The following is a 20,100-nucleotide window of genomic DNA, read 5'->3' as shown; positions in this document are numbered from 1 at the left end:
ATGTATCATACAATTTCTAATACTACAACTGATTATGACGGGTTGGAACTGATGTTGTGTGGCCATTTGTTCAGGAAGTTCAACCTGAAGTGGAATCTGCAAGAGGCCTCAGATCATATGAACTGGGGAATCAAGTTGAATAACGGCACGTGGACTGGCGTCAAAGGTGACGTAGCTTATGGAAGAGCTGACGTAGGTCTTGCAGGATTGTTTGTCACTGACGAATATTTGCAGTCATTCGATATGTCATTTCCTTACACTAGAATGGACCTCACTTTCTTGGTACCAAAGCCACAGCCCTTACCGGCTTGGATTTCCTTATTTTTACCCTTTGATACTGTGGTTTGGTTATTACTCCTGTTCTTGTACCTTACAATGTCGCTTCTGTTGCACACATTGGCAATTCTCCATAAGATACTAGCTGAAGATAGCGCCAGCAAGTACGTAAGTGTACAAAGATCTTTCTTTGATGTGTGGGGTATCTTGATATCACAAGGTCTTCCTATTGTGCCGGCTGAAATGTCGATAAGACGTCTTGTGATGTGGTGGTACCTTTTCAGCTTTACAGCAAGTCTAGCTTATAGTTCCGGCCTGGGTTCGTACCTAACTGTGCCAACCTTGACAAAACTAATCGACTCTCTGGAAGATTTGGTCCACAGTAACATCGCTTGGGGTTGGCTGGGAAATTTCTACTACCGTACCTTCAAGAACTCTCCAGATACTCTCATGAAAAGACTAATAAGTATGTCTCAAAGGGAAACAAACTGGGAGGAAATCAGGAACAAGATTGTGAAAGGCGGGTACGCTATACCTACACAAGCTCTAGGAAAAGATTACGTGTCCGGAAGCTCAGTTATAGGGAAGGAAATCATCGAAGATCTTCACTTGATGAAAGAGGAAATTTTGTCTTACGACATAGCTTTTGGTCTGCGGAGGAACTGCCCCTACAGAAGTCAGTTTGATAGAACCATATTAGCATTGAGACAATCAGGTCTGGTGCATTACTGGCGGAAGGAAGTCTTAGCACGTTTTGGCAAAATAAGAATGTCGAAACTCTCTGACAAGCCAATAATGACTACCGACACGAAGCCTCTTACTATATCTGATATTGTAGGAGCTCTGATTATCTACTTTTTCGGTCAAGCATTAGGCGCAATTGCAATTAGTATTGAATATATTGTCAAATACTTGATGAGAAAATCATTACAATGAAGTAATTTGTTTGTATGCAAAGTTGGAATAGAACTTGAAACAGGAACGGTAGTTGAAACTTACATGGAATACTATAGATTATTGTGAATTCCCGTTTTTAATTTTATGCTCAGTAAGAGACATTTTGGTAAATTTTCCAACAAAAGAGAAGTAAATAACACACAGAATAAATCATCATACTGTGCTGATATCATTTTATATACGTATCTGAAACATTCCATGTAGTTGTGTTAACAACATTTTAGTATATTTTGCATATACACGTATACTAATCAACATTTTTTTCTACAAGTTGGGATGTTGAAGGAACGTCTCCAGTGTAGGGTGAAAATTTTCGAATTAGGTTTCAGTGTTTACTCCTGAACTGATGTACAAAACCCTGAAATGTGTAGACTTGGTCAAATTGGATTCGATATCCAGAGCTTCGCAATTTCAAAATCTCAATACGAAAGAGGTGGACAAATAAATTATTTTTTTCATGCTTTATTATTTGTATCGTTTCTGTGCTACGAGTGTTTAAGGGGAAGGACTCCCAAACAGCATCTCAGCATATCCTTATTAGATGTATTACATATCGCCTTTACATTGCACTTTGACACATAAGGTGTATTAACTAGTATATTTGTATAAATCCCTGTTCATTGTCCTAATGTTAAAATGCCTACTCTGATATAATCAAACGCCTTTATAACACCACATTTATTGACATCAAAGTTCATTTTCTTCCTCCTAGTACTCTAGTGCGGTTTTATTTATATTAGTTGAACTATTAATTTGATAAATAAGAAGCTAATGTACACTCTTGTGTGGCACATTTTATAAGGTTGGAGAGTTGAAGTATTTGTCACTTTATCTGAACCGGAGTGTACAAATCTTGGAAACTTTCTTGCATATTTGGTAGCCAGAATGTCATGACGGGTGAACTGAATTAGAGCTGTTAGCTTTCCGATATACACTTCACTTGTTTATGGAATGTAATTAATACCCATATAGAAACTATGGTGTTTATGCAAGCAAGAACACTGAATACTAACCGATAATCAAATCTATTAGTAATTTAGTTGCTACACTAGGTCTAATTATCTTCCTTTCATTTGCTCTCTACTAGTAGGTACTCTATATGAGCTACTCGAGAGTAAAACTTGATAACCCACACACTGTTCAAAATTGAGTTGACGTTGGATGCATTTGCTGCACAGTCTAAAGTTGATGTTCAATAGTGAATGAAGTTCCTTCAGTAGCCGCTGATTGCCCGAGAAATACAGAAACATCTGGATAACCCATAAGCCACAATGTAATGGACGAACTTTTACTTGAGTTTGTTTGTTTCATGTTTTTGTGAGTTATCAAGTTTTACTCCAGAGCCGCTCGAACAGGGATACATGATCTGTGAAAGAATTGTGTACTATCCCAGCTTTAATTACAAAAGGAATCATTGCTGCTGTATTACCGGTATCTGCTGCTGACGTTTTATATTCATGCCCATGCTGTCACATAATCTTTATCCCATTGTAAAATGTAAACCTTTTCTTGTACTGTATCATTGCATTACAAAATTGTTCAACAAAGAACAAGACAACCGAAAGTAATGCTCCAGCAGCAAGGAGAATAAATGGACCGTATAAATTACAAAGTGTCAACCTTGTAGGGAGCTTCATGTCTTTTCCTTTCTCAAACAGAGTATCCAAATTGGGAAACATTGGCTTTCTCAAAACGTCCTCTTGCATTGCAAGAATCGACCCACTTTCAATCAGTTGACGTATCACGTAATCAAACTGTTTCTTAAATTGTGACTGTTTCTGTAGACCTAGCGCGATGTTGAATGTAAATGCAGGTTCTTTCATTACATGATGGGTTAATTGTATGTCCTGATCAAGCTCTTCAATACCAACAACGTATTCCCAGTTTAGCACTTTGGCCAGCGAGGCATAATCTTTTTCACTTAGATACTCACCTCTGTCTTTTGAAGTATACTCCCAACGAAACCTTTGAGCAAACATAAACTCTTTTGGCTTATCCGATTCCTTGAAGATGTTCACAATCTGCTCGCCGAAAGTTCCCCAAGACATGTCACTGTTGTACAGTTCTTCCATTGATTCTATGTGTTTCGGCCTTGAAGGTACTGTAATGTTCCCGACGAGAGTAGTGCAGTAGGCTGTTGTTATCAGGAGGCAGAAGTACATCCACGACACACTCAAGTAGCGCAATGGCTGCTGGGTAGATTCCGCAGGCGGACTAACCAAGGCTAAACCACGAAGCGAATCTATGACAGAGTCCAAGAGATCATAGATTACATAAGAATCAATCTTAGAACGCCGAGACAGTAAGCGTTTCAACAGGCAGAGTACTAGGCTTCTGACAATAATGGCTGCTATGAGGAAAAACCACACAGAACTTTTCAGAGGATGCACAATTGCCTTCCATTCGTTAACTACTTCAGGTTTAGGAATCAGGAATGTGACGGCATTTCTATTCCACGCAGTGGTAAAGTCCATGTGCTTGAAGTTGTTGTACATGATCCAAAGGCAACACATACCAACGTCAGCCCTCCCATAAACGAGATCACCTCTTAGCCCAACTATTGTCCCATTGTCCATTTGACAACCCCAACGCATTCCGTCCTTTGGCTCCTGAAGAGTCCAGGTGAAGTTGTAGAATTTCGCGAGTTCTTTGAAGATCCTTATCTCTATCCCGTCGTATTTATCTTCAGAAGGACCGTCTTCCAGAATTACATAAGGAGGACAGCTAAATGAACTAAGAACCAACTCCCTGCCTTTGAAGTTGTTCTTCGTTGTCATGAACCAATCCTTGCTGACTACCAGTCTTTCTTGTTCATGAAATTCGCGTATCAGTGCAGCTGAATTGTCCTTATAAAATTTCCAAGCTTGAAGACCACTTTTCTGTTTCAGGCTAAACTTGTTGAAGACAGCTACTACTACAAACATTTTGTGAATCTGAAGAATGTATTGTACACTCTTTTCAGCTATTCTCTTATCAGTGATCAAGATCGTACGTGTTGGTGGGAACCCGTATTGTACAAGGAAATCCACAGTCCACTTCAAAACGTCATCATTCTGGAACGACCAGATAGTAACGTCACATATTCTAACATACCACAATACTTGCCTAATTTGGCTACTGCTTATTTTTGCACGATTAGTAAACGTTGAACGGATGAGGGGGCAAAAGGAAGACTGTAGATCACCTTCGTCAATATGAAACTCAAAATCTCTTTCGTCACTTAGTAAAAATAAACACTGGCAAGGCTCGCTGCTTACATAGGTGAGATCAAAGGTGGATTTATTTGAAACTTGTGATACACTGTGGAATGACACGGACGTAACTTCACAGAGTATATCCCAGGCAATAGCTCCAAGTATGAAAATATCATTGCACGTTGACCTGTAGGAAAGCATCTTGAATCCTGTAAAGGAAAATTATTTTTGTTGATGAGAATAGCCATAATCATACATACATATTCCATACATTCTGGCTACAAATGCGTGTAATATAGTATGTAGAAATTTACTTCATCTACCAAGTCTTAGATACTAAATTCATCATTGCAGTGACCTCATCATTCTTCTTGGAATGGAAAGTACAGTTTTCGCCATATAAAATACTCTGCTGGAAGAGTTTTGTTTTTTACATCTTGATAATTTCAAGTAATTTTTATAAGAAAATTACAAAAACACCGAACGCTGTCAGTCTTGACCCAGGATTTCAGTAACCTACAAAACATAGGGCGTTTCTTGTAAAAATATTACTACAAACATATTTTTATGTTGCTCTCATCTGATCTCATGAGTACTCCGGATATGTTTTTATCAATGGCATATGAGTATTCACATAATACACATTAAACCATCAATCATAAATGACGAGAAAATACAGTGATAACTTATTAATTTCTTAAAACACAGTTTATGTGCTGGGGTGCATACACGCCCCACTCTGTAAAATATCTGCGAAGCCTGGAGCCTAGAGAGTAAATACTACATAAGAATAATTGATTAGAAATTGTGAATGAAATTTTTCATTTCAATGGTGGTTCTGGAGTTGGCAACCTGATTTCTTAGGAGTTTGCAACCTGGCTGCCGTGAGCATGGCAACGTGATATCCTTCAAGACGCCTTCAGAGAACATGGAAACTGTCGAGTAAAATTAACATTGTCAAAATTACAATAAAAATAGGGTCACCCGTCAAATCGACGGGTCCCGTCCTTCTAGTGTATTATTGAATAATAAATCCTTGTTTGAATCACGTAATAACAATGAATATCGAAATATATTTTTATGTGAAGCTGTGGCCCTCCTAAATTTTGAAAGTTATCCAGTGGTCCATCGAGAAAGTCTGAAGCCACCACCATATGCGTAACTTGGAGGGGGTAGGGGGGCACTCGCCCTCCCCCAGGTTAATGAAAATTTATAAGTTAATGGTACTTTTGTTAACCTCTTGGAACCTGAGGAACAAAGTAACGAGTAATTTTTATGCTTTTGCAAATGTAACAGATGTTTATCAAAATAGTTAAGTTCCAAATTCCGCCCAGTGATAAATCATAAGCAACAAAATCTAAAAGTTCTAAAATTTGATACAGGAAAGTTTACTGATGAAAGAATTAAGAAAGATTACCAAATTAAACTGTCAAATAGATTTGATGTTTTGCAGGATTTAAATGATGATGAAAATATAAATGAAACAGACGTAAATAAGAATTGGGAGCACATACGTAATGCAATAGAATCAGCAGCTAAAGAAAGTATAGGATACCATAAACCGAGAAAAAGTAAGCCATGGTTTGATAATGAATGTCATAATCTAATAGAAATAAGAAATCAGGCTAGACTTAGGTGGTTAAATAACTCTGATGATACAAATCTAAACAATTATAATAGAATAAAGCGAGAAGTTAACCGCACGTTTAGAAGTAAAAAAAGAGATTACTTGAAAAGCAAAATTAACGAAATTGAAACAAACAGCAAAAATAAAAATATCAGAGATTTATATAAAGGTGTAAATGAGTTTAGAAAGGGGTGGCAACCTAAAGTAAACTTGATAAAAGATAAAGACGGTGATTTTCTAGCTGACCCAAGCGATATTCTAAATAGATGGAAGAACTACTTTAATGACCTTTTAAATGTCCATGTAGGAGATAAATCAGAAGTGAATGAAGTACACACAGCAGAACCTTTAGTCCCAGAACCTAACTTGACTGAAGTTAAAGATGCTATTAAAAGGCTAAAGAATAACAAAGCACCTGGCATTGATTTAATACCAGCTGAGTTAATTAAATATGGTGGAAATTCATTAATTTGTCAAATTCATAAATTAATTTGTTTAATATGGAATAAAGAAGAAATCCCTCAACAGTGGAAAGAATCCATAATTGTTCCTGTGTTTAAAAAAGGTGATAAAATGAACTGCAATAATTACCGTGGAATTTCTCTACTCTCAACAACATATAAAATATTATCTAACATTCTTTTAACAAGACTAATCCCATATGCTAATGAAATTAAAGGTGATTATCAATGTGGATTTAAACGCAACAGATCAACTACAGATCAAATTTTTCACATCAGACAGACACTTGAAAAAAAGTGGGAATATAATCAAAATGTCCATCAGCTATTCATTGATTTCAAAAAAGCATATGATTCGGTCAAAAGAGATAAATTATATAATATATTAGTAGAGTTTGGAATACCTAAGAAGCTTGTTAGTATGATAAAAATATGCACCAGTGAAACAGAAAGTAAAATTCGTGTGGGTATTAATATGTCTGACAAATTTACAATTCATGATGGGTTAAAACAAGGAGATGCATTATCTCCATTGCTCTTTAATTTTGCCTTAGAATATGCTGTAAGGAAGGTAAAAGAAACTAAAGAAGGACTAAAATTAAATGGTGTGACTCAGTTGTTAGCATATGCAGATGATGTAGACTTACTGGGGGATGATGTGAATACAATTAAGAATAATGCTAAAATATTTTTCAAAACTGCTAAAGAGATAGGTTTGGAAGTTAACAAAGAGAAAACTAAATATATGCTTACAGGCCGAAACCAAGTGTTAGGTAATAATCAAAATCTAATTATTGATAACAACTCGTTTGAAACAGTTTCCAAATTCAAATACTTAGGAGTAATATTAACAAATGAAAATTATATTAAAGAGGAAATAAAAAGTAGGCTTAATTCAGGAAATGCATGTTACTTCTCTCTTCATAAACTTTTGTCTTCTCGTTTAATATCTAAGAATCTAAAAGTTAAAATATACAAAACCGTAATTTTGCCTGTAGTATTATATGGGTGTGAAACTTGGTCCCTTACATTGAAAGAGGAACATAAATTGAGAGTATTTGAAAATAGGATCCTTAGGAAAATATTTGGACCTAAAAGGGATGAGGAGACAGGTGAGTGGAGAAGGTTACATAATTTAGAACTACATAATTTGTATTCATGTCCAGACATTATTAGAATAATTAAATCAAGAAGACTTAGGTGGGCAGGCCATGTGGCACGAATGGGAGAGGAAAGAGGAGTTTACAGGATTCTTGTTGGGAAACCTGATGGTAAGAGACCAGTAGGAAGGCCAAGACGAAGATGGAGGGACAACGTCGAGATGGACCTAAGGGAAATCGGTAGGGATGGAAAAGAGTATATAGATCTTGCTCAAGATAGGGACAGATGGAAGGCCTGTGTTGCTGCAGCCATGAACCTTCGGGTTTAAGAAGGCTAGAGAGTTAGTTAGTTAGTGGTCCAAATTCCGCCTATGGCCACCGCTGTCTTAGATTGATTTGTTTATTTGATCAACCAAAGGGGGCATATTCTTTCAGAGAGAAACTGTTTTGATCATTTTTAGGGAGCACGCAAAACGTTAGTTAGCAAACCAAAGAAACCTCTCTCTAACCTGATAACTAATCTCCAAAACAATCTTGTGCATGCGCGATATGCCAGTTTGTTTTGTGGGTAAGCAAATGTGGATACCATTGATTCGACGCGTGACAGTTTTTGGTCGCCTTGGCTCGATAAATCGATCGAAGATATGAAATCAATGGTTTCTTGAATGTTGGGCAATGCGTCCATTATGCATGTGGTTAGCTTTGTTCCATGGGCTTCTGGAAGGGAAGGGTCCCGTCCCCACTTGGAATTTCAGAGGAATCAATATATTTTATGGTAACTCAGTCGTTATGGCCGCGAGAGACCCGGGTTCGATCTCCGGCGGGGTAGAACCGGGATTTTTTCCCACCTGTTCAGTTGCTCTTTCGCCCACCCATATAAAGTGGGTACCTGGAGGAAATTCTGGGGGTAAAGGCGGCCAGGATCGTGGTGCTGATCACATCACCCCCACCTTCGGCCGTGAACAACAAAGTGTGTGGCCCTAACTGCACACCCCCTATACGCCTTCATGTCGTGGTGCAAAGCACAGGAGAGCACTTTATTTTTTTTATTTTTTATTTTTTGCTGTTGTTTCAATTCAGTGACATTTAATTACGTGAATGGATGATATTCAACTTGACGTCATCACGCAGTGTACTCTGGAGAAAAATCGGGCGAACAGATTCGCATGTGTTAAGGAAAGCGAATGAGAAGCCTTCTTACAGCTAGAAAATTTCCATTTCACCACTTTACACACTTTTCACAGCTTCTGTACGGGGTCGGAAAAGGTAAAAAGTACACATTCCTCATAATATAATCACGATAATTATAATTGAATCACTTCGGCACAACGCTTACCCAGCATGTTTTCAACCAGGATCTGATCTTTGCGCCCGAAATCTAGCGCAATGAATTGTGGGGGAAGTTGGAGATGGATAATTACATGAGGAGGGGGTGACGTCATTTTGGAAGAAAATCAAATTCTTGGCCCTCCGCCTTGGTAAAGCTAGAATAGGCGAACTATATACGCGAAGCCTTTATATTTTGAGAAATGAATATATAGATTACTTCCATTTGTCTTAAAAATTCTATTCATAAACCACTGATTTATTGAGTATTATTACGCATAGGTGCCGGCTCTTATTGGGCGTGATGTTCTTTCTGCCCCTCCCCTCAAAGTACCAGGTAAAACAGCGTCCGCGAAAATTCAGTCGAATTCAAGGCTGTCCCGATAGCTCACTTGTCGACCTCCGTGCCAGAGTGGTTAGAGCAGCACGCTGTGGCGACAGGCGTCCCGGGTTCGAATCCTTAGTAAGCCATGGATTTTTGTGTCTGTCTGCTTTGAATGAAAGAGAAGAGATCTAAGTCAAATTGCTACGAGATAGGACGTAACAGGAAAAGCTGCTGCTTAGGTACGGGGTCCTTTGGTTAAACACCTTGATTGAGCAACGACATGGTATTCCAGAGACACAGGTTCGAGCCCTGGCCGAGCTTACTTTCTCGCGCTTAAAATTTTTACATACAGTGATGGACAAAAGTAATCATACAGTGGAACTGAAAGGAAGAAAGGACGAATTGCAGCAGCTAGGAATACAATAAGGAAGTCAAAACTGTTAATGCTTTACCATGTATGCACCAAACGATATATTGACAACAAAAGTAAATAACAGATGCTGCTTGTAGAAAAATAAAATACAAAACATTCTCAATACTCGCTTCTTTGGCTGGACAAAAGTATTCATACACCAACATAAAAGTTCACTTTGATTTGATTGAGTTGCTGTTTTAAGTCCACTTTATGCACAGTAAGGCTAATCGGGACTGGACCTACAGTTTAAAGTGGGACCCGAACCAATTGTGCCTCCACCGGCTATCGAACCCGGGACCCCTTGGTTACAAGGCGGCGACGCTACCACTGCGCCATCGGGGAGGCCCAAAAGTTCACTTTGAAGAAAAGAAAGAAACAAATACCATGTCGTCATAATTTAGTATGCATTCCTCTGTTATGGAGAATAGCTGTCAAGTCTCTTTTGCATAGAATGAACAAGAGGCGTGGTTATTTCAGATGTAATATTGTGCCACTCATGCAAAATGACCTCTTTCAGTCTATTCTTGCTTGTTATGTCATGTTTTCGGAGTCTGGTTTCCAAATGGCTCCAAAGATGTTCAATGGGGTTAAGGTTGGGGGACTGAGGTGGAGTTTTGAGTGTGTGGGGTGTATTATATAACAATCAAAGGCGGACAATCTCAGCTGTATGTTTAGGCTCGTTGTCCTGCTGGAAGTAAAAATCATTCCCAAGACCCAAATGATCGAGACTCTGCTGCAAATTGTTCTTCAGAATATCCAAATAGACAAATCTATCCATAGTTCCCTCAATAAAGAAGAGTTCTCCAACACCTGAGGCTGACATACAGCCCCAGACTAAAACGCCACCACCTCCATGTTTAACTGTGGCCAAGAGATTTCGAGACTCAAGCTCAGTATTGGGCTTTCTCCACACCAAAATTCTACCATCACTATGGATAATATTAAATATACTCCCGTCCGTAAACAACTCTTTATCCCAGAAGTCCAAACTTTTACTCACATACTCCTTTGCAAATGTTAATCTGGCCTTCTTGTTCTTCTTACTGATGTATGGCTTCCGTCTAGGTACCCTAACTCTGTACCCTGCTCGGTTGAAAAGCCTTCTAATACTTCTTGAGGACACTTGTTTTCCCAAGTGTTCGTGAACATGTGCAAACACTGCTGACGATGTTAATTTTGGGTTTTTCTTGATCATTCTCAACAGTCCTTGTTTCTCTCTCGAAGTAAGTTTCTGAGGACGCCCAACCCTTTCCATATTTACCAGAACTTTTGTGTCTTTATATCGTTTGATGACACTTTGCACAGTCGCACGACTTCTCCCAACTATGTCTGCGATTTCAGAATATGATTTCTTATTGTGGTATAATGATATCATAATTCTCCTCTCTTCGATCGTGGTTTCCTTCCCTTTGCGGCCCATTTGACTTCCTGCAGCACGCCAACACCAAACCAACCACTTCCTTACACAGGTGCAAGTGCAGTAAACACATATCTGGCACTGAATGATGGAAACGGTTGTTTCACGAACTTTTTTGGGGGTTTCTAACCTGGCGTATGAATACTTATGACCATCCAGAAAGCAGTTTATCTAAGGATTATCCACATTTCTCACGACAATTTCAATTGTATGCACACAATTGCTTTGCGTTTCTATTCTTGCCATTCCAATGGAGCATATGTGCTACAGACTTGACTTGCCTTTACGGTCTTCTTTGTATAATAACATGTTTCATTCAGACAATGTCTTTGTATGAATACTTATGTCCATGACTGTATATGACTAGGTACTCTGTCTCGGTTACCTTTGGGGCAAGGCCGTGCCTAGAGGAAGAGAACGGGGGAAATCAAATGGGCAGAGCGAAGCAGTACACACTACTGCAGTCTCTTCCACCCGCCCCCTCTCCTAGTGCAATCCCATTTCCTTTCACGTGTTCATTGGTAGAGTCGTCTCGCGTCACTACTTGTTTTCGGTCTCTTACTCCATAGATAACCGGGAAAGAGTATAGTTCATCTCCTGTGTGTGCCAAATTATAAGGGAACCGCAATGATACGTGCGTGCCTTGCTCAGGATTCGAAACTTTAGCTTCGTAGTCCGCTATACTAACTCCCCCCCTCCCTTACGGAGAATGGCTTCTGCAAAGTGTGTTAGTGTCGAGAGCCACCCATCAGCTTTAATATTATACTTTGAATTCCGTGTTTTGCATTGTGCTTGCGCAGCCTACACGCTGAAGCTATCTCAATCACCATGGACAGCAGCTGCAATTAAGCGTTGATGACCGGAAGTGAGTCAGCGATGTCCTCAGCAAGTCTGGTGTATGCAGTTGATAGTGCTTTGGCAATGGCAACATTGAGTTAAAACTGCTTCCGAGATACATAACTGCTGAAACAGCCTCAGGAGTGTCGTTACAAAACGCGAGATGCTGAACGAACTCTATTCTTATGCTTTGAAAAGTGAAAATATGGACAACTTCCATTTTTTTGTTATTGCCAGGGATCGGATTTAAATGTAGTAAAAATATGCTAAATATGTAAATTCATATTTGTTATTTTCATCATCAAAATATGGAGTTAAATATGGACTTAAAATTGTAAAAATGCACCTTTTTAATAATATAAGACGCTATACGAGCTACATAAAATACAGTACGTTTACATTAGCATTAATTGTAAAACAACACAAAATTTGTTTCCATTTTCTGTTTCCAAACCTATGAATAACAAAATTTTGTTGTAAGTGTTCGAACGTGAATTTCCTTCTGCTGTCTCTTAAGAAGATGCATTTGTATTGACTATAACTACGTTCAATATCATAAGAAGTAATGGGAGTGAATTTCAAATTTGTCGGTTATTCGCAAGACATTCAGAAAATTCGTCTTCACTAGACTCTGTACCAAATACTGTTTTGTACCTTATTTCTTTTGTATTTGGTACAGAGCCTGATGAAGACTTTGCTAGAGGGTTGAAACGTAACGTTTAGTTTATGTTTTACAATAAAATAAATTCTGCCTTGGTCAGCATATTGAGTTTTTGGTCATCATTGAAACAAGGCTTAATGGTGTTATGATTTGTTTAATTTGCTTCGCTTTTCTGACACTTTTGGCTAATCGCGAAGATGATGATGAGTGATGATATGGTGAAATAGATGAAGGCACATTCACAAAGAACACCCAGGCAGGGATTCGAGCCTTGAACCCGTAACGTCGTAGCGCGCTGTGCTAACCACACTATCGAGAACATTGGTATCCCTCATGTAGAAAATTCAGTTTTTTCAATTCACCAAATTCCATATTTCTGGTTCGAATGTTTTCGGAGATATAAACCCATTATACTTGTGGCTATTGTTGCCATTCATTTGTTTAACCTCCTACATACAGATGGGAATGCCCATCAAAATGATTTATTTGACAAACTATGTTAAATGTCAATAGGAATTGTAGGAAATTTGATATCTTCACCTTTGCTAGTTTCTAGATATCGACAGGTCACGCTTGATCTATTGTCGCCTCTCACGGTGAGCCTGACCGAGTAGGTACGTTGCGATGAGCCATCGTTTGGTAGATCTATCAATACGAAGAAGATACGATGAGACACTTTATAGCAGGTGTATAACAATTATCTCCGTGTGCACGGTTTGTGCATTCTAAAATAGCATCAACTATAAGTTTTTTTAGTTTCAAACTTGGTAGTGATATGTCCGTTGAGAATCTGTTTTTGACTGTTGTCAGTGTGTGAAACATTATATCAAGACAAAACTTGATTCACTTCATGTTTTTGTTAAATTTCTTCAACCTTGTCAGTTAAGTGGAGCTGTCCCGAGTGAACCATCCCAAGCAAGTGATCTAGAGTGCGCGTCAAATCTCCTGCATATGGTCTTGAACGGCTGAACAGCACCAGCGAATCACAGACATGCGGCGTTGCCGTGCTCTCCTTGACAAGGCCTTTCGCTCAACCACGCTGTCTCTTTTCCGTGTGAGATTTCGACATGGCACCGCTGCAGTGCGCTGCTATTGGCTATCGCCATATGCAGGAGATTTGACGCGCACTCTAGCCGCAGTTGAAAAGGGGACTTTCTTAATTTTACTCTTATCTGTGAGACCTGATGATGGACAATTTGTTTGGTAATACTTATGCATCCCACTGTACACATCCATACCTTCTACAAGGCCTTCTATAATCACAATCCATCTCCAACGTTAGGTTCCTGAAAACGTTCGGTCATGTATACTTCTGGTTTATAACAATCCCATTAGCTTTCAATGGAACTGTTACAACCCAGAAGTGTTCGTGACTGTACATGTACATTTATCTGATTCATCAATAAAAATCCAGTGTTGTGGAAAAGTTATTTATTCCTTGATAGATAGATTGCGTCAAAAAACTTTATAGGCACAATACAATTTTCAAACAAGAACATGTGTTTTGTCTCCTTACTTTATAAGACGTCAGCGCCATATTATCACATACAATCTCTCTGCACCGAACGATACGATTGAAAAGAGACAACCAATAATTAAAACGAGTAAACTGCCTTGAATGTTCCCCCGGTTTAAAGGTCGATTTATAGCTTTTCTGTTATTTACACACATTAGCGTTTTCATGTATCTGAGATCCAACATGTCTATTATATGTTCTTGCCAATTTTTAATGACTCCAGCTTCGATCAAGCTGATTATTATTCTATTGAAATTCTCTCTGTAAATAGAGTTCTTCTGCAAGGCCAAAGACATATCATAATTAAGAATATCTTCCCTCATTAAGCGAAGCAAATTTCTCGATGTTTTGTCCATGTTTTCTGTTTCTGTAACATAATCTTTATCAAGAGCTTTCACAAATACAGCATAATGTCCTTCGTGAATACGCGTGTTTCTGTCATTAATGTCCTTTTCTAGGCGAAAACTCTCTGAGAATTTCCTGAGGACGTCATCTGAAGAATTTATTACAATCCCCAGATTGCTATTATGAGGTTCTCCCCAATAGATATTATTTGCCACCAAATCCTGTACTGTATCGATAATTGATGTGTACATAGGAACTGTAAGAAGTGCTTGATATCTACTGATGTATAGTGTTGTAATCAAAATGCAAAAAAACCACCAGAATACCAGAAAACACTTTAAAGAATCATTCACTACAACTCGAACGGTGCTCATCAATAGAATATCACGCAGAATATCTAGAATCCAATCTTCAGTAGTGGGATTTTGATCCCTACGGGTTGTTGGTAGTACCGTTGTACCTATGACGTCAAGAAACTTATAGAATATTGCCACTATAACTATGCCAGCGAGCATAATTACCCAGGTTGCTTTTTCAAAAGGCCTGATCAGCATTTGCACATTGGAAATGGGAGTGGGTCTTGGCACCAAAAAGGTCAACCGTACTTTGTTCCAGCCGGCAGTCATGCCCATGGATAGATAGTTGTTCTGTGTGAACCACAAGGAACAAAATCCTACGTCCGCACGGCGGTTGATGATGTCACCCAGAAGACCAGTAACTGTTCCATTTCGAAGTCTCCCTCCCCATCTCCAGCCATCTCTTGGTTCTTGGACTTCCCATGTGAAGTTCATCACCCTTGAAGTCTCTTTCAGGATCCTCATTTCTACTCCATCGTAGAAGTCCTCACCTACCTCGTTTCTGTTGTACACAACGAACGGTGGACACTCAAATGTAGAAACCTGAAGGACCTTGCCTTGAAGATTTCCCGAGTAGATAGATGCACTGAATGAGCTTGATATTACAAAACCTTGCCCCTTCCTCCACCAACCTCTTACCTCTTTACCGTCTGGCGCTAGAAACAGATATGGTGAAGACGCCATTTCTTGAGCATTATCATTAGGAACTACAAAACGGATTTCTGGGATAGATTTCAGCATGGTAGCGAGTCTTGCAAATGCATCCACTTGCCTGAAATCCTTAACGATCACCAGCACACGATCGTGAGGAGATAAGTTCAAGGTTTGATATTTTTCAAATGTTCTAACAAGTAACTCAGAATGTTCCACAGCAAATATATATCCGTGGCATCCAATTTCATCACCCGTGTTGGAAAATTCGAGTACATCTACTTCACTATCGTTCGAGCTCCCAAATTGGGCATTCATCATCTGATTGTTGGATTCTGTTTGCAGCAACTGAACAGCTTCTCTTGCAATTGAGCTACTGTCGACAAACACTTCTATGCACATACCAGAGAACGCAACAGAAGCAATATGAGCAACCATCATCGACAAATCAGTAGCAGTTTTCACCTCAGGAATTTTCCTACCGAGGCAAACGACGAAAAAATAAATGGTAAGGCAGAGAACTCGCCTCATCATATGAAGAAATTTTTACCCAGAACCTGTAACAGACGTTTAGTAAATATTTAGTAACATGGCTGACATTGACAACAAATTATATATATATATATATATATATATATATATATATATATATATATATATATATATATATATGTGTGTGTGTGTGTGTGTGAACATTAAAGCTAATGATCGCCATGCAGCTCTGGCTGTTATCCCATCTTACATACTCCAGATAAAAGATAATCTTTCGGCGCAATGGTACACCTTTCTTGTTATACTTTGTTGTAAAATAAATTAACTTTCGTCTGTTTATATTGTTCGACATTACTGTTGTATAATGCGAAATTCGGTTACAAATATAGTGCAATAATATGAAACAGTTTATCTCCATTACTACCTTGATGAAGAGATAATAAACATAGATTTATTATGATCTAACTTATTACATGTAATGAGTAGCGTACTAATCTACTAACCACATAGACAAGACACGGAATATATGCAGCATATCACATAACTTTTGCGCAATTATGATTTGTAGTACTCTTCTTGTGAACCCACCGCTTATTAAGCAGCATTTCTGGAATGTTTTGTAAGCTTCGCATTCTATAACTTCTCGTGGTAGAGTTCTTGAATTTACTGGGCACGTAGATTCATTTATTTCTTAAAATTGTAAGTAAATCACATAATTGAATGAAATAACAAATTTACCATTAAGTAAGCGCTCTATGCTCGTTCAAATTGCCTTCATTTAGCTAATGTGATGAGAACTCCGAATGTTGTTTTGTGATGTCACAGCCAACACATGCCTTGTGCAAATAAATGTGTAAGTGTGTAATTGATGAAAAGATATTTGTTAATCTTACACGATTTTGGAAATAAGCATTGCTACCTATCACACACACAAACCCTACACAACTTGAATACTTGTCTAAAATATTGCTCTGGACTTGCTAAATTTTAACTTCTACTGCACAAATTAGCGGTGAATGAAGATTGTTTAGTATGGTTCTAATTATAATATAAATAAAATTCTCGAATAATCTGAGTATAATAACTTGATTGTTAGCTTACTTTATACTATTTTTTGTTTCAGGAATTTTTTAAAGATTTATTCTAATTTGACTGTTCTCGTGCTCAACATGCTTCAATAGTAATGCAAGTGCATATTAGCATGCACTAATAACAAGCTACCCCAATTTCACCTGAAGAATTCTGTGAAGCTATACTCAGTAGTAAGTGTAATTATTACTATATACCTGTGGAATTCTTACATTCAAACTACACAAAAAATATAGAGGTTTTTCTGTTTTCTGCTTCACTCGAGAGACTTTTTGTATACTTTTTAGTTGAATTTCTCATGGTTTTTAAACATTAAATTTTCGAATGAAACCTTACCATTCAATTGTTAAGAACAAGCTCATATATACCCTGCTAATCTTCGAGCAACAAATGCCAATTATTCACTGCAGCTTTCGAGATGTTCGTACATTTTTACATGTGCGTCACATTAGTCGCTTGCAAATATTGATTATTTTTTTTTAACAAATGTTGACATTGACATGTCGACGTATACTGAATACATGGGTCAATTTTACTCTCAGCATCTGTCAGTATTTGACAATATGATATTCCTGCAAATGTTACTTTCGATATCATTCAGGAATGAAAAGATGATTGGCAGGTGCATTTCTTAGTACACGACAGAAAATATATCTAGTGACATTTCCCTCCATTTAAAACAACTGTAAGCTATAATCTAGCAGCACAACGCTATAGTAAAAATTTATATAGCATGTCAAGGGAGTAAAATATGAGTGAATGTGTGAAATGGTTAAGTAGATAATAATGAATGATGGACGTCAGGAAACAATAAATTTAAAGTATGTATCGACAGGAATGATGAAAAGTTGGAATAGTTTTTTTTTTCTCCAGCTACAAGTGTAGGTAATTCAACATTCGTGGGTAATTACATGTATATTTCTAATGACATGTACGTAATATTTAGGTGAATGTCACCAAACTGTACTGGTGTTGCTGTGTCTTAATAGTGCAAATTAGTGATTGCGTACATTGTCTAGGTATAAGTTGAAAATATTTTATGTTGAGTTCATTCTCTCGTGGTGTGGACGGATGACATTTTTCTAGCTGTCACACTCTAAGTTCGTATTGTATTAGGCGTTGCGCTCAGGAAGGGGGGGGGGGGGTGGTATTACTTTTTTAGATATCAGGTGTGGTAGGAGGCGATCTCTATTTAAGTTGATGTTGATTTATAATAATATTAATTCAGTAAGGATCACTTTTCCGATGTTAGAAGAGGGGGAGATTGCTATCACCATTTACCATTTACTCTTCACACGTGGTAGCTTTAGGCACTTCGGGGGGAAGGCAACCATCCTCCCCCTTCATTAGGTCATGCTTTATTTAGAAAACTCTTGTGACTCCAATAGCTACTGAAACTGTTCTCTCTTCCACCAAAAATAAGTATTTTTTTAAAAAAAAATTAAATTCGTGCACAAGGTTTGATTTTAATCTTCGAGTATGGATAGTCTAATCAAGACTGAATCTACAGTTTAAGATGAAATCATGCCTTTCGTCCAAGCGCCGCCGTTTCTCCCCTTTTTCTTTCCGAAAAGAGACGAGTTTTCCCCATTTACTTACATTGAAGAAATGAACAATTTTACTTTATCTCCTGAACTATTGGACTTGTGACCTTCAAATTTTTAAGGAACATTATTGAAAGGTGTATTTCTTGGTCCGTAAATTCAAATATTTTGTATCACAAATGGTTCGATGCTTGGTTTTATTTACATCAAGTTTGGCAACATTGTTTCAAAAAGTCATAAACGAGCGCAGTCAACCTCGTCCTTACGCGGGAGGGGTCTTCCCTGGTGGTTGGCGTGTGTCCTTCCTTGACAATTTCGGCAGGGTTGGAGGGGGAAGGGGGTGAGTATGATCCAACCGCTTTTTGCATTCCATCGAATCCTTGAAGCTTCGTCCGCCACGTATGTCAAGTAGAAATCGGCACATATTAATAAATTATTAAAATATATCTAAAACGTTTGACATCATTAGATCATGAAAGCACACAAATATTAATAAATTAATCGTGGCGAGCCTGGCTTGATATCAATATAAAATCGCCACACACACACAAAAGAAAAACACTATTTAAGGAACCAAAATACACTATTTTTAGGCATTCGTTAGCGCACGAAAGCACATTATATTTAATCTGCAAAGTAACTCTGTTGGGAAACGAACCCAGGCCGGTCTGATTGTTTCCCACTATCATTGTTACATGAAGAATTGTTACTATTACTATTTGTGCCCCTTCAGAGCCCGGAATCGGAACATTATTCTAGAAAAGCACCAACAATATACATAACTTTCATTTCTCCTATTTCGGAGAAAAGAAACTAAAGAAGCCTTTGGAGTTCAAATGATTATAACTAATCATACCAATTCGATCAGCATTTCCCTTTCATATATTAATTCTAAATTAATGTTAATAAAAAATTAACTTTAACATAGCGATACTAGAATTACTATGTTAAATTACTACGCGTATCAGCAGTAATTCTTTAAAATATGATTATGTCTGAATGTGTGCTAACAAAAAAAAATCGAGACATTTTTACGTCCAGAGTGCAGACTTTAGGACTTAGTCTTTGTCTGCTGTAAAAACGAAGTCCACATAAACAAATGCAAGTAGCTTCAGAGAAATCCTATTGGTTGTTGGAATGGCAGTCATGCAGGAATCTTGCGGGTGGGAATATAGTGCACGTGATAAAGCCATACCACTCAACGTAACCGCTATATTGAACTTGTGGGATCTTACATTGTCAGCAGTTCAGCTACGATCCTACGACCAATATATTCAAGGGCAAAATAACATCAGAACTATCACATACGAGAAAGAGCGTTCGTAGACATCACGCAATTTTGTTTACATTAACTACATTTACAGTTAATGAAGGATAGGTACTTACCGAATCCTGTTTTCCATTCTTCCAACACAACTTTTCTTCCCTCAGTTTTCTCGCCCATACTAAAACTATCGTCTGGAAAATCGTGGGGAAGCCTTCGTTCGATTGCATGAGATCTGTTCAACCGC

At 38.0% G+C, this 20,100-nt stretch overlaps 1 protein-coding gene across 1 annotated transcript; it reads left to right on the top strand.

The window, feature by feature from the left end:
- LOC145984400 (glutamate receptor-like) lies at positions 1-1,212 on the top strand. Its single transcript, XM_083118063.1, has one exon. It carries the CDS (start codon positions 1-3, stop codon positions 1,210-1,212), a length of 1,212 nt encoding a protein of 403 aa, XP_082974189.1.
- The last annotated feature ends 18,888 nt before the right edge of the window (positions 1,213-20,100 follow it).

The sequence above is a fragment of the Lepisma saccharinum genome, chromosome 1, assembly GCF_977018435.1.
Source record: "Lepisma saccharinum chromosome 1, izLepSacc3.1, whole genome shotgun sequence".
Taxonomy (NCBI): Eukaryota; Metazoa; Arthropoda; class Insecta; order Zygentoma; family Lepismatidae; genus Lepisma; species Lepisma saccharinum.
This window is presented reverse-complemented; position numbering and strand designations above follow the sequence as displayed.

Bases quoted from the DNA above. Each gene is read 5' to 3' on its own strand.
- LOC145984400 (XM_083118063.1), top strand. From the start codon at position 1: ATGTATCATACAATTTCTAATACTACAACTGATTATGACGGGTTGGAA.